At 32.0% G+C, this 16470-nt stretch overlaps 1 protein-coding gene across 1 annotated transcript; it reads right to left on the bottom strand.

The window, feature by feature from the left end:
• Positions 1-555: 555 nt before the first annotated feature.
• On the bottom strand, positions 556-10178 carry LOC106314115 (branched-chain-amino-acid aminotransferase-like protein 2). The gene is made up of 20 exons (XM_013752048.1): positions 10098-10178; positions 9917-10015; positions 9527-9593; positions 9360-9469; positions 7723-7860; positions 7540-7598; positions 2888-2990; positions 2607-2795; positions 2421-2521; positions 2289-2343; positions 2116-2202; positions 1988-2039; positions 1811-1896; positions 1661-1714; positions 1496-1579; positions 1351-1422; positions 1171-1243; positions 1077-1114; positions 656-805; positions 556-578 (listed from the first exon to the last, which is right to left on the bottom strand). The coding sequence occupies exons 1-19, from the start codon at positions 10164-10166 to the stop codon at positions 677-679; spliced, it is 1665 nt and encodes a 554-aa protein (XP_013607502.1). The 5' UTR covers positions 10167-10178; the 3' UTR covers positions 556-578; positions 656-676.
• Between the last annotated feature and the right edge of the window lie 6292 nt (positions 10179-16470).

Genomic DNA, 16470 nt, shown 5'->3' with positions numbered 1-16470 from the left:
AAGAATATCATGACTCACTACTTTCACTCATCTATGCTGAAAACAATTGAAATTTGTTATATCTTAATTTATACCTCCTAAGACATATGTTAATTACATAATTCCCATTTTTCACTTATCAAAATATTTTTTACAAAATTTTTAAATTATGTTTAAGACTAACTGTCCAGACGACTTTCAGTTAAGTCGTCTGGACGACTTATTTTCAAGTCGTCTAAACAGACGACTTGCGAGGGGTAGAAACGTAAAAAAAATTCCGTTTTTTTGTTTGGTCACAAGGGGATAGTTGTAATTTCAATAGCCTTTTAAGTTACTTTTGCGTTTGACCCAAGTTGGGGTATTGTTTTGGGTTTGACTCCAAGTTTTGAGTCACACTTGGCAATTCTCCCAACTTTTAAATATCGTCAAATGACGGCTATGTCAAAAGAAAAGAAACAATAAAATTTTGAACTTGCCAGTTGCCAAACAAGAAGGGAAGCCCATCAATTTTAAACATGATAATGAAATAGGCGAGGAGGACGAAACACACTTGACTTGCACGCGACCAACTTTATTACATTGGCCCAAACCATCATGTGCTAAAAAAAACATCATGCACTTATTATTATCAAAGTGAAAACGACGCAACGTCTTTTATGGACTTTCGTAAACACACCCATCGTTCTTTGAACATGGTTCAAAGTTTTTGGTAAGTAGGTATCGGGACACCCGAATCATCGGTCAGTTTCTTGTAAGCACTTTGCAGTTTTCTTGTAACCGGTCCTACTTCTCCTTCACCGATCACACGACCATCAATTTTCACAACCTGAAAGCAATGAACTCCGATTAGTATAAGCGTCACGTAACAAACTAAAAACAATTATAAAGCTTTTTATATTTATCGTCAAACCCGGTTCTTGTTTTAATGGGAAAAGTGGACTCACAATGATTATTGCTCACTAAACCACTAGATTAAAAGTAATTTCTCTGCTTTAATATTTATTAAAATAGCGGCCGGAAGCCCATGCTTTCTATGCTTATGCTTTGAACAATGCCGGCCCAAAGATTATGTAGTAGAGTAGAGATTGTGTGTTTACCGGGCTGAGTTCTCCCATTGTAGTCCAAACCTGAAATAAAAAAAAATTGATATGGTTGCAAAAGGATAATTATTGATCATACAACATTCTTAATCCAAGGGAAATTCCGACAAGCTGATGTTTCGTTCTTCCAGGATGAAGTTCTCTTTCACCACCAGTTCCATGACCTAGACATTGATGAGATGATTAGTTTGGTTATGTCATAGTCATTAATAAGTCATAGAGATATGTTAGAAAAAATAATGTAAAATCTTCATCTCTCTTAGACTCTTACAGTAGCTCGGGTAATCCCTGGGAGACAGTAATCTGCATGGGGAGTGAGAACTACGCCATTCTTCACCATGAACTGCATTAAACACATCTCATTAGGTCTTTATAGAGAGTAAAAATGTTCACTCCGAGCCTCTTGAAGATCTTACAAGGTTGGTTGCATTGGTTTCAGACACAAAGCCATCCTTGTCAAGCATGATTGCATCATCGACATTAGCGTTGTTGCTTTCAACCTGTGTCATTATCACATAGAAAGCATCTAAAAACTGTCTTAACAACACATGATCACATGATTCTGTGGCAAATGACTGAACCTTTGCGAGTATGTTATTGAGGAGATTGTTGTGATGAATCTTGGAATCTAAATTCTGGAAAAAAAAACAACGATGGTAAACAACACTTTTGAGTAAATGTGTCTCTCAGCTAAACATAGATGAAATCATGAAACTGTAATGGGACTATACGGTGGGAGAGTTGCGACGTGTAGTTGCAGTCACCAGCACAATTCCATTATCGTTGTCATATACTGGAGGCTTCCACTCAGCAAGGACTATTCATTATTTTGTCAAAAAATAATACTCAAAAACCATATTCCATAGACTATAGTTTAATGGTTGCAAGAGACAAATAAAGAACATTACCGATCAATGTGCATCCATAACGGTTAAACGCAGGGTTCATTCCAGAAGTGACCTTAACAAATCCATAGCTTGTTTGAGTTTAATATTTACTTTGAAATTGATAAAAGGTGTAACTAATAGTCTCATACCTTTTTGCCTCGGGTTAGAGACAGTCTTATATGTGTATTGTCAAACATCCCATTGGTTATGAGAGTTTTGAAGATGGCTGCTTTTACCTATGCATTTTCCATTGTGATAACTATCATTCAGAACCCAAGAATCCAAACTATGACAATGGTATGATCTTCATCAAAATGCTTACCTCATCGCGGGTTGGGACATTGTTGAAAGCTAGAGCCTTTGCTGAATCAAACAGCCTAAATGAAATAATTCAACATATTTATAAAGAATATTTGAAAGAAGTGCTAGGGCTTTACTCTTACTTGCTTCTTACCGCTCTAGATGTTCTTCAAGCTTGAATACTTTGCCTTTGTAGATTCTAAGACCTTCCCATACAGAGTCACCGCCTTGCACCACGGAGTCAAAAACGGAAACCTTAAACAAGAATATAAGAATATATAAACATCAGTTTTAAATCGGATACATAAACAAAGTAAACATGTATATAAAGTTTAAGCACCTTGGCCATCTCACGTGGCAAAATCTCATCACCAACCCAAGCAAAAAGCTTAGCATTTTCAGGAACTGGAAGACTGGGAGGAGCTAAGGGGCTGGCCAAGAGAGATGACTTGCCCTTCACGTGACGCCTGAGAGTGTTGTATAGCGGTAAACAATGCTCCAGCAAATCGTAATGCCTCATATTGAATGTCTGAAAAACATAATATACAAAATTGTAGTTTAGTTTGAATGATGCTTTGAGTTCCAGAATCATTTAACTGAAGTAAATCTTGGGCTCCTTACACGAGGGTATTTCCTCGGAGACGAAAAACCAGTTGATTCGTGAACAGTTTTGTACCACCATGAAGCCCATACTCCATCTTCTCGTATGGGCCCAGCCTCCCATCTTAAAGAAAACACAACGATACAAGACTATGGTTAGTGAGTTATGATTAGAGCATGATTATCCCATGACTCTTAAATGGTTTCTTAATGATAATTTAATTATAAAAATGTACTTTAGTGGGGTTAAGAACTCTAGTTAAGAAACTCCTATTTTGAGTGGTCCAATGGGAGTTTCTTAATTAGGGGTTTTAAAAAAAAAAAATTATTATTTTTTAAGATAAAATTTATTTATTAAATAAAACATATTAAAAGATAACATTTAAAACGTAGATTGAAAAAAAAACATAAAAATAAAGATTAGTACAATAAACGAGAATAATTTGAAATAAACATTTCGAACTCAATTGTTGTCTTCATCACGTCTAAATTTACTCTATAAGTGTTCAACCAAATCAGCTTTGAGTTGATGATGCATTTGTCTATTACGAATTGTAATTCGAACACCCATCATATTGGAGAGAAGAATGTGAGCAAGAAAATGGAGAGAAGAATGTGAAGAGAAGGAGAATAATTGATTGTGATTTATAAAGATAATCAAGTGTGTTTGTGATTTATAAAGTGTCTGTGACACAAGAGAACAACTACAACTTCTCTTGTGATTTATAAATCACCCGTGACACAAGACGACAACAACAACACTTCTCTTGTGATTTATAAAGTGTCTGTGCCACAAGACAACAACTACAACAGACACACATATCGCGTGACACTACAACAGACACTCCAACACACAAACACACCTTTCCCGAGCCATTCTTGACGTTCTTTGAAGATAGAGTGAGTGATTCTGACATACGAACTAGACAACAAGACCTGCATTACAAGATAATTTTAAACATTTTAGCATGAACAAGATCAACATGAACATTTGAAACAATGAGAAAACAGAACAAGATCACCACCAGGAACATTAGACCTTTGCCCTCCGTATTCAGCTTCACCGAACGAATCTTTCCCACACGAGTAAACGTTTCCACTATCACTTATCAATATTGTACGGCCAGCACCAGCTGCTGCTTGGATGATTCTGATTCCCTGTAATGATCTTCACAACACACGGTAATAACAATTAACTCTCGAGAGCGTTGCTAACACTTAAGAGGAAGTAGATAGAACAAAGATAAGGTTTCTTAAAACACATTACACAATCAACAAATTACACAATCACCACAAGACATAGGAGCAGGAAGATTGAGCTGTTCACCTGAAGATGACTTAGTCTCGAGAATCACAGAGTTGTTGTCTGATGACTCAGCCAGAGAGTTGACTACCAAGTTATGTACTTTCTTGAAACTTGTCTCTAGACAGCATCATCAGAAGTAACATTCATGATCGTTGATTGGAAAATTGGTTACTGGGGTTATTAAACTACCAGCTCGAGACTTCTTCCGAGAAGTAACATTCAGGATCGTTGAGCTTATGAAATGGCTCAGCACGGCTCCAATAGCGAGTAGACTAACCAGAGGGATGAATCTCATTTTTCCAGATAAAAGCAGTTGAAGCGGAGGCCAGAGACCGAGGACAATCGCAATGCCTGAGGCTACTCCCATGAGAAGGGCGTGCTGGAGACGGAAGGTGAGTGTCGATGCAACCAGAAACACTCCCCCAAGCAATGGGCCTACACGAAAGAGAAGTGAAACGAAGAAGCCAGAAGCATCCTCTGAGCTGTAGATTGGAGAAAAATGAAGCCTTAGTTAAAATGAAGCCTTAGTTAAATGAAGTCAGAGAGCTGTAGGCAAAAACTTGCTAAATGCATCCTTCAGACAAAAACAAAGTAAAACATTGAAACAGGACAAACATCATACACCTTCGGACAATAAGACTACAAATCAAGTTCAGATTGATGGTGTATGATTTAAACAAGAACCAACCATAGTTGATGGTGTCTGATTTAAACAAGAACGAAAGAGAGACAAAATCAGTTCTTAAAAAACTAAACAACAACAATAATCAATCAAAGTCAAGCTACTTTAAATATTCAGCCTCTTCATCAATAAAGGGCCAATCTTTGAACTAGGGTCTTGATATTGAGACTCTTAACCATCTGGTAAAAGGTGAAAACTCAATAAAGGACCAATCTTTGAACTAGGGTTTGTATCTAAGACAATAATTCTCTAGAGATAAACCTTTCAAGGAGAAGAAGAAAGCTTACGATTTACAACAAAACGAAGAAGATTGACGGACTTTGCTTGATAAGGGTTTGAGAGAGTGAACGAACGGCGGCGTGAGAGAGTGAACGAACGGTGGCGTGAGAGAGTGAACGACGGCGGCCGGAGAGAAACAGAACACCGGCGATCAAGCGGGCATCTCTGTGTTTTTCTTCTTCTAATCGAACACGAGAGAAGAGGAAAGAAAGAAGAAGAATTTTTTTTTTTTTTTAAATCACAGTTTGCTGACACGTGTATTAAGAAATCTCATTATGATCGGTTGCCAAAACTCTTTATTAAGGATCGGTTACATTGATTTTTTTTTATTTTGATTTAATTAAATCATTGTTTTTATTAAAAACGCTACTTAAGGATCTGGGATAATGATGGTCTTAGAATGAGGATTGGTTAGAGAATTTTAATTAGTTAGTGCGGTTTTTTCTTTTATCGTTGATTTTGATATTTTTACATTTTATATTAGGTTTAAGTTTTTTTGTGCCTTTAAATTATACTCCTATATAAATTGTTCTTATGGTTAGTTATAAATCAACTACCAAAGATTAAGAAACTTCCAAAAGTTATAAGAAGTGTTGTCATCTTAAAATGTATTAGAAATATGTGTAGGTACGTAAATATATAGTTACTTGCCTTAAACTCTAGTCTCTTGTAAGATTGTCATTGTAATGTTAATCTTATATATTAAAACAGAAGTCACAACCTTGATTCATGTGTGATTTTTTTAAAAATGGACCTAATAGATTTACTCCTAGAAAGTCATGTTACATTTAAAATATAATCTTATCATTTAAATTTTGGGTCTACCAGAAATTTTTATTGGGCTATCAATAATTGGATTTAAACAATAGATGATCCATTTGATTTATAGAAAGTATAAATTAAATATATATAATTTAATGTTGTAATACTATACCTCCATATGTTAAATATTTAAATATTTGTCAACGTTAATTTTTAAAATTATAAAGATTTTTTTTTTAAATAAAAAAATTATATTATCTAACAATGATTAATCTTTACTACCTTAAACCAATGAAAACAAATTTTAAAATATATAGTTTATTTTAAAAATTAAAGAAAAACCAAATGTTTAATTATTTACTCAATAATATAAATCTATGAAGCGAAAAGTTTAATTTTTTAAAAAACTTTCTAAATTAGTGAAATATTACAATATTTTTGAATATGACAATAAAACAATATTTTACTAATCTTTAAATATATAGATACAAATACATGTGAAAGTTTGAAATAATCTATTCAAAGAAAAAAAATATACTGTAAACTTATTATGCTTTAAAAATTGATAGACACATATATATTATAATATATACCAATTTAGAATTGAAAACAAAATATTTATATAAAAATAAATAAAAACAAAAACCTGCGTGGTTGCGCGGATCGAGATATAGTTTATACTATTAAAATAGAAGTCATGACCTCTTTCATGTATGATATTTTAAATGGATTATCCCTAGAAAGTTGCTTATATTATTATTTTTTGTATTTTCATGATAAAATCCTAACAATGTATTTAATTCTCTTTCTATTCCATCAAAATATTATTAGATATGCATAATTTCAAAAATATAATATTCCATCAACGTATAATAATATTTGCATATAACCATTTGTAATCTACTTAATAATAATAACATTTAATTATTCTAGAAGTTTATACTGGTATATTATCTAATTAATAATAATAATAGTAACATTTATTATGCAAATACATTAATTTTTTTGGGTAAAATACAATAATGTTAGAATTTTACCTTGCAAATAATAAAATTGAATAAAATATTAAAAATCCTAACACTATTGTATTTGCATAATAAATGTTATTATTATTAATTATATAATGTAGTGATGAACTTTTCATGCGTGATTTTTTTTTTAATTTGGACCATTATTTAAAATTTATCAACTTTTACATAAATTAATTATAATATTTTCTCTTTATTTGAATACAAATAAATATTTTTAATATTTTCTAACCAAAAGAAAAACCAAAAAGTAATAGATAAAAGTAAATATTTAATTTCTATTAATATGTGTGAACAACCTTAAACATCATATATTTGCATCAAGATGAAGTATAAACTAAACTATTTAAGTATAAAAATAAAAAAACCCGCACAAGTATATTATTAAGCTATTTCAGTGTAGAAATTAAGACCATTAGCTTTTTCTTTGTATTTTATATGTCGAATTCTTTTTATAATGCACTGGTTTCAAACTAATTTTAATAAAATAAAGGGTTAGGACAACTTACCCTAATCATTTTTAGTTTTCAAAGTGAAAAAGATTCTTATTACACAAACAATGAATCATTGTTTTGATGTTTACGCTTAAATCCAAGAGAACGCAAAATAGTCTTACTTAAGCATAGAGGCTTGAAACGGGATATCCAAGTCATGACAAAGACCACGTAGCGTAGCCTGAAAATAGATGAATGATACACAAAATATGCATCTTCTTACATAAGATAATCAAGTTTTCTTGTTTTTTTTTTTTTTGTAATCAAGTTTTCTTGTTACAGTATTCATAATACAGAAATGAAACCTCGGGATTTCGCTGAAGGTCATCTGCATCGATGACTGGTGGTGGTGTTCCCATCTGGCAGAGATCGCTGTATATTGAAACTAAGTCTGCCAATCCCATGTCGAGAAATGATAATGGGATTACCTTATCAAAAGAAGGCTGCATGAAAATACAAATAAACAATAAGAACAAGAACAAGAACCCCCAAAATTTTATGAATTAGTATATGGACATAGACCCACAGAATAGTTTAACCATCTTTTATTGAATTTTTACTATAAATTGTTTATGGCGTCCAACATTTTAACTCCAGTCACTAGGTTAAGACCTGCGCCTTGCGCAGATCAAGTTAATTTTTGATAAATTTTTAAAACATATAGTATTGACAAATTTATTTTTTATATTTGATTTCTTATACATATATACTTATGTTTTGTTATTGTTATTATATAAGTTTTGTCGGATGGGCGGGTCCATATTTATTAAAAATTAAGGACTTAAACAATAAGTAAATATCATAGGTCTGATTGGTTTGGACTGAAAAAAATTATGACACAAAAACTTTCTATTTTTTTTTCCAACTAACATATTCTTCTTCTTATCAAAATTGATCTCAAAAGGGGATTAGGTCAAGAGATGCAAAAGACACTTGCGATCCAATCTAAATTAGGTATTCCTATGGAGAAGTCGAAAGTATATATGGTTGTGTATTTAGTTTTAAGGATTGTTTTTCAAGCAAAATTAATTAGCATTCTCCCTTAGAAATCTAATGTGTGGCGAGAAAGGGAAAAATTAAATGTTAATTTCCTTTAACTATTTAATACCATTAGACAAGTTTTCTTCTTGGTGACAAAGTTTTTATAGTTTTCAATTAACCTTACCAAATATAATCGATGGAAAATTATGTATCAAGCAAGCATAGGCAATTTATAACATGTTTTTTTATTGTAATGAAAAGTGGAATTATTGTTACTAATACGTTACATTTTTTTTAATTGTAATGAAAAGTGGAATTATTGTTACTATGTATGTGAAATGTTTGGGACAATGTTTATTTCTTTTACGAAACTGTCAAAATATTGTTAAAGTGATTTTTTTATTCCTCTGTTGATTTGATGTACAGGCTTCTATACAGTTTTGGTGAACATTTCGAATAAACAAACGTTGAAAACCGAAGATCCTTTAAATGGTATAAGCCTCAACAGGCTGTTGTAATGCTCAAGATCCTTCAAAGAGAGCCAATATCAAAATTGTTTGTCTAACGTATGTGTTGTATAATCATGTCACTACAGACCAGCTTTATAATTAAAAACTACATACAGTACATCATTTATATTACATATTACATGCATACGTAAGTTCCAATTGTCCTAATAATGAAATAAATTAAAACGTTGGCGTTAGTTTTAATAGTCCGTAGTCGTCCGTAATTTTGTTCTATAGATATTAAAATTAGACTAAGGTTTTGCAAATGCTTTGTAACGATGCCACATCAGCATTTAGAAGATGTACGAAAATGACACATAAGCAAATTCATTCTGTAATTAATATAAAATTAACGTTATAACTTTTAAAAGATCTTCAAATAATATATAAGAGATGTGCAAACCAATTCACTAAGAATTTCATAACACCAGAAGTGAGCTTGGGAAGGTTACCAATATGTGAACCGTATTACCTATCAAGATAAAGTGCTTTCCTTTACTCATTAGTTCACTTGGCAAGCCAAGAATACGATGTTTTGCCAATAAAAAATCACACACATAATCTCAAAACAGAAGGACGAAAATGAAATCTTCGGAAAGAGAAGTGAGCATAACCTTACAAAACCTATATTTCTTCTTTCCTGGACCATAAATGAAGTCTTTCACCACTTTATGTCCATCAATTTCCTATCAGAAAATGCTAAGATTGATATTACTTTCTCCACAAGGAACAAATTCATCAATGTCTTAAAACATCTCTAACTCCACTACGTTTCATTTCGAAATAGAGTTTGAAATATAGTTTTTTTGTAAATCCTATTTAATTTTCTATTACTTAACAGAGTAAAAAAAATATTTGTGTCTTTTACTCACCTCTATTTTTATTCCGAAATGGAACAAATTTGAGTAAAAATTAATTTTATTACGAATACTATATTTTAAAGAAAAAAAAGAGTAATATATTAGATATGCTGTTGATACGTTGAAACCTAAATGGATTACTGACATACCATGCTAGCGAAAATCTCATCTCTGTATGGCCTATCAGCACTTGTAGCTTTAAGGAACGAAGCGTTTAATGGCTCGTCCAGCACTTCGATGTCATCTCTCTGGTGATTTAAAACCAAAATATCTTGAAAATCACACAGACAAACATTTTTCTGTCAGTCAAGATAACTGTATCCCATGTACCTGGGCAAAGGAGTACATGAGAGCGGTGCTGAGTGATCTTGGACAAGACCATGAGTGAATCACCTCCATTGAAGACGATCGCTTTGAAAATCAAACAGGCACTTTGATCTGTTATAAAGTCAACTTCAACTCAAATGATTTGCCTCTGTACGTGTTTTGCTTATTCTGTCAGTGCTTGTCTTTATATATTACTAGAACAAGACCGAGAATCTTGGAGTTATGTTAAAAGGGATAAAAGATTCCCTTCTCACTTTTGGATAAAATTAGACACGTTCAAAAGTTTACCAGATTTGGCCTATTGGTCAGAAGATATGTTTTTTTTTTCATTTTAGGTTGTCATTGTTTTCAGATTTTTGAATCAGGTTTTAGTTTTAGTTTTTATTTTCGAAATCAGCTATATATTTTTAATTTTTTTTTGTAAAAGTAGGTCTAGTAATATTATTATTTCTAAATACAAAATTGCGTGTGTTTTAATTCAAATATATTAGTTGCTTTTCATTTTTCTTTATTTTCTATTGTTTATAAGTCAATAATTTTTTTTTAAAAAAATTGAATTTCTCACACTAATTTATATATGTTTATTACTTCTGATAGCGTTAATAACTTTTCTTAGACACACAATATTATTTGTTACTCCCTCCGTACCATTGAGATAAATGTTTTAGGAACAAAAAATGTTTCATAAAGACATATTTTTTGTGTTTTCTGTGAATAAGTTGTAAACTTCAAAAAATAACTGATTGAATCACTATTGGTTAACCACATTGTGGTGGACTGATGGTTTCTATTAGACGAACAGTCGTCATGTTGGTATCATGTTGGTATAGGCCAAAGATTATTTTCTCTCCGATGTGAAATTACTAACTCTACATATGGCCTTGCAAATATAAAAAAAAAATTGGGAAAGTGGGTCATAGCCGAGTTTTCAATTTGGGCTTCGGGTCGTCGAAAGTTTTTATTTGTCTAATGTTTCGCCACGATTTTCGACCATGTGCAAGTTATGTATAAAATACGCCCAACACCTGGTCAACCACTTTAATCACAGAAACGCCATTGAGTCCTTGCACGTGAGAGACAATCTCGATTCCCAACACCCTCAACTCAATAACTTCATCTTCTTTAGTGACTGACATGTTATTGGCGGTAAACAACGGCTGTAATTAAACACCTTTACTGTCTCTCTCTCTATCTATCTCTCTCTCTCTCTCTCTCTCTCTCTCTCTCTGTCTCTCTCTCTCTCACCTCTCTCCTCGCTACTGCGATTAGTCATGGAATCTAGAAATCCCGAGCTCTTTCGCGGCTGTGAGCTCTGTTTCAGCTCGGAGAGCGAAGAATCGTCTTATATTATACCGGTATGGTAGTGGAAGCAGAGAAAATGGAGAAGTTGGTGCGTCGGCGGACCAGATCGACGCGCGAAAAAGAGAAACACCCCCACCTACCAAAGATCAACGGTACCAGGTTCGTCTGCTCATTTATTTAAAAAGTTCAAGTGGATGTTGTTACTGATTTCCTTCTCTTCCCACCTATGAAAAAGAGAAACACCACCCCCCAAAGAACTTTCACCGCAGCTCCGAACTCTGTTATTAGTTTCCATCAATTTCAGATTTGGTGGATGCATCTCGATGGCACAAAAGCTCTTCTACTATTAGGGTTCCTCTTTATCATCCCCTAGTCTTTATTTTGTCTCACCATTAACAATTAAGCATACCCAAATCTTTATTATTATTATAATTATAACCCAAAAAATCAACACAATTCTGGTGGGAAAAAGAAAGAAAAAGTCCCAGATTTACCCAGGTAAAACTGGTTACCAGTCACATAAAATAACTCCGACGGGTTGAGAAAAAAAATTTCTCCGGCTGAAGGTGGGGTCGGACTCGCACGTGTGTGGAGCTGCTTTTCGTTGGGTCGGTAGGTGTTTGGGTCGTTTTTTAATTGTAAAAAATTTAAGTTATGTAGGTCAAAAATTGAAAGTTAATGGGTCAAAAGGCCAAAATTGTCATCAATTATTTCTCTCTCTTAGGTATGCAAAATTCAAATAAACACTTGGGCCGACCCAAACTCACAATTAAAAACTTTACGCGACCCATTTAGAAAACATACTCTTGCAAATATATACACATTGTTTAAAAACTTTTTGAATACCCGGAGAAAAGATCAATCTATAGCTACACCTCCACTTGGAGAATTAGTGTAGGCTTTTCCATATACTGGAGATACCCTTCAAGTTAATCAAAAAAATTACTTAAAATATTAAAATTTAAAATTATAAATATAATAAATATATTATAGTGATTTTAATGAATTTTTTAATATGTGTAAAACACTAGAAAATCTGTTTTTTTTTTTTCTGAACGGAGATAGTATTCTGTAAAAGTAGAAAAGAAATCACGTGTTTTAGGTGTTTTAAAAAAATCACGTGTTTTAGTTTTTAGTCTTTGTTAGTTTCAATTCTTACGTTATTTTATGTAGTATTTGCTTATGGTAGTGCTGATTTGTTTATGGTAACGCTGATTGTGAATCCATAGTGCTGACTACGAGTTCATAGACCCACGATCTTTATTTTGTAATATTTCTGAAAGCGACGAATCTTTTTTAATGTTCTAGCTTTTGTCTTTGTTAGTTTAATTCTTACACAAATTTTATTTGTTTATAGTAGTACTGATCTGTCTATGGTAGCTCTAATTTTGAATTATAAACCCACGTTCTGTATTTGTTATTTATTTGAAAGTAACAATCGTTTCTAGTGCTTTAAGTTTTTAATCTTTGTTAGTCTAACTAAATTTTACTTTTATATTATTTTGCTAGTCTCGGCAATATTATTTATCAAGGATTTGTTGTTTTAGTTTACTCAACAAATCCTTGATAAATAATATAAAAGTAAAATTTAGTTTTATTGGTCTATGATAAAAAAAATTTATGTGTCATGTGTGATCTAGCAGAGACTACACCAGTTTGTTGCCAAAAAAAAAAAGCAGAGACTAGACAGAAATCATTGTCGCATTCGCATATCATAAGTGTGAATGAGTTTTCTCCAAATAAATTCCAACTCTGCAAAATAAGCTTCAGGTACGAAAAAAGTGATAGCGTTTAGCGGTTGTTTTGTTAAGCCTTAAGCTGATCTCTCACAACCGCATGAAACACGCGATTTCTACCACCATCTTTCAGACCTTACCACACTAAATACCATGTCCTGAAAAAGTTTACATTTAACTATTCAAGAATCTTTAGTTTCAGTTATAAAGAAACTACACTGTTCTAATAGAAACCCATTATATCTGGAGGATGCTGAAAAGATCCTGACGCTTAAGCGGCCATACGAATATGCATATACGGCAATAGCTCGAAGTAAAGCCTAATAAGTTTTCTCGACGTCGAAGTTTTCCTTCTAATGATATTAGAAAGTATTCTGGCATTGGCCTTTAGATTATGCTATGTGATCATTAGCGAGAATAAGCAGTGGCCTCGATGCGAGCATTATCGCTCATGCCTGTGGAACAAGAGTAGAGGAACCATGTTTGTCTTAAGCAACCTGTGGAACTTGTCTCATTTCTTTGTCTTGACTTCCCAATGTGATTTTGTCTTCAGATGCTAATGGCAGAACCGATTTGAACATTGACCATGTTGCAGTTCTTGAATGAGATAATTACAATTATGATGTAACTATAATTGTGCTGAACGGTTGTCAATGCAAATTCTGTTGTAACTACCTATGATGATGTAACTAAACATATTCAATATTTTCAGCTTTCTTTTTATTCCTCGTACTTAAACTGGTATAGGAACAAAAGTAAACCAACGTGACTATTAGTAAAGCTTCTAGCTTCCTTGAATGCTTGAGCTTACTCCAGGAGGTCAAATTCAGACACATACACAAAGCCATGCAGACAAGCTGTAAGAGATGCTATGTTGTGATCTTATAACTGATAACAGCTTAAGATTCACAGTGATATGGTGTTCTTTATTTGGATACAGTGGGGAAAAAAATCAAGGATGTTCTTGAGATCAAGCAATGAAATTTTGCATGTCCAATTGACAATATGGAGATGCCCCAAATTGATCTGGAAGTGTTAACACTTAGTTTGATTTATTAGGGATATGCAAATATAAATTCACGTTTCCAGAAGTCTTGAAGATAAGAGACGACATCAATGGGTTGAAGGTGATTAAAAACAGTTCTATTATTTTCGTAAAGGTCCATCACATCTTAGCTACCTAGCAAATTAAATTAAAAATCGTTTTAAAAAATACTCACTAGTTTTAGAAGCATAAAAATTCCGTAATAGTTATTAAATGAATTACAACTAAATCCACTTGCATTATAGTGGAATTTGATGTACAATCAAACTCTAATTTTTTTTGTCATCAAGAATCAAACTCTAATTCATCTATTTTATTACAATAACAGCATGACCAGTTGATAAAAGATGTGTCCAACTAATTATTATTTTTTATTTAAAGATAAAACAAAATATACCTAATTAATTAACAAGTTTGCTCCTATTACAATATTATACATTTCGTTTGATTGTGGACATAATGTGTTCAGTGGCTGCCATACTTTCGTTGATAATTTCTAATATAACCGCCTGTTTCATATAACCTAATATAACTATCCTATTAATCATTAAATGATCATGTGACTTTTCATTTACATTAGATTTTTTTATTTACATTGGGTCAAAATTTACAAAACTCATTTTTATTTGCACGACAAATTATTATGTGTAATAATAACGCTATATAAATCATTATATATGATCAAATCATGAAAAATTAATAAAAACATATAATTTTATCTATTTAATTACTATAAACAAAATTGTAACTATACTTTGTTATTTTTTTTTAAAAAAATATTAATAACTGTATAGAAATAAAGTATATAATTGATGTATGAAATAACTATGGCACAAGTGTATAGCTATGCAATATCACAAATTCAGTACAATTATCAAAACCTCTTACTAATAATTTTTTTTAAAAAATATTTTACGCAAATATGATTATAAAGAAAAACACAAATATGACTACAAAGAATAGACGAGGGCACTCGGATCCTCGAGCCGGGTCTTGTCGGGTACGGATCCTTTGGGTCTTGTATATTTAGACCCAATAGGATAACTAGAATTTGTCGGTTCGGTTTTTTTCTGGATCGGGTTCAGTTCGCGTCTTGTCGGGTTCGGCCAAAAGAAAATCCAAAAACACAAAAAAAAACCTGAAAATATTTAAATACACGAGATTTTTCTGTTATCCGAGTTATATTTTTGAAAATCTAAAATTTTATCCGAAATCCAAACCATTACCCGAAAACCAATATCTGGAAATATTCAAATACCTGAAAATATCTGAAATTTTACCCAAAAATCTGACCCAAAGACATGAAAAATACCTGAAATCTTATCTGCTATCCGAATTATATTTTAAAAAACCTAAAATTTTACCCTAAATCCAAAACCATTCCCGAAAACCCATATTCGATGCTTAAAAAATACATGATACCAAAAAATACTGAAACATTCATATATACCTAATATATACTAGAAGTTTCGGGCCCCCTTCGGGTCTCGGATTTGGATCGGTTCGGATCCAAGAACCGTGGGTCCTCCACAACAAGATCCAATAGGATTAAAAAATCGGTTTGATTCCTATTCGAACTGGAATTTTTCGAGTCGGTTTCGGATCGGATCCTCGGTCCGGATAAAACGTCCAGACATAACAAAAAAAAAATATAAATATAAAAATTAATTTTTTTTAAAAAGTAAACAAAAAATATACCCGCCCTAGTTATGTAATTAAAATTCTCTATTAAATAATACCTCCATAGTTTCTCTTTCCTCAAGTTTTATCAACTCCTCTCTACATTTTGATCATCTTTATCTGTTTTGTGATTTTTTTTTAATATGTGAAAAAGTCTGGATTATCCATGATATAAGAATACATCAAATGAGTCATCAAAAATTATTATTCATATTCTCTGACAAAATATTTAATGTTTCTGACTGTCTATCTAAATGATTTTATAGACATATGGGTATCAGTGTTACAAAAAAAAAGTGTTACAAAAAAACATATGGGTATCATGTTTCTGAAACTAATAATTATATTATTGAGGAATTCACATTATTAACTAAAGATAATGAGTGATCAAATATCAATGTAAATTTGGATTAATTCTACCATATAACAATGACACTAATGCAAGCACACTAATGAAAACACATGTAAATTTGAGATTTGTTACTTACATATTTGAGGTTTTTTCTTTAAATACCAGAATTGGACATATATTTTCTGTTAGATTCATTACTTTTGTATTCTGAAATTTAATTTTAATTTTATCATCATATTGACTTAAATGTTAGTTTTTGCT

The sequence above is a fragment of the Brassica oleracea genome, chromosome C9, assembly GCF_000695525.1.
Source record: "Brassica oleracea var. oleracea cultivar TO1000 chromosome C9, BOL, whole genome shotgun sequence".
NCBI lineage: Eukaryota > Viridiplantae > Streptophyta > Magnoliopsida > Brassicales > Brassicaceae > Brassica > Brassica oleracea.
This window is presented reverse-complemented; position numbering and strand designations above follow the sequence as displayed.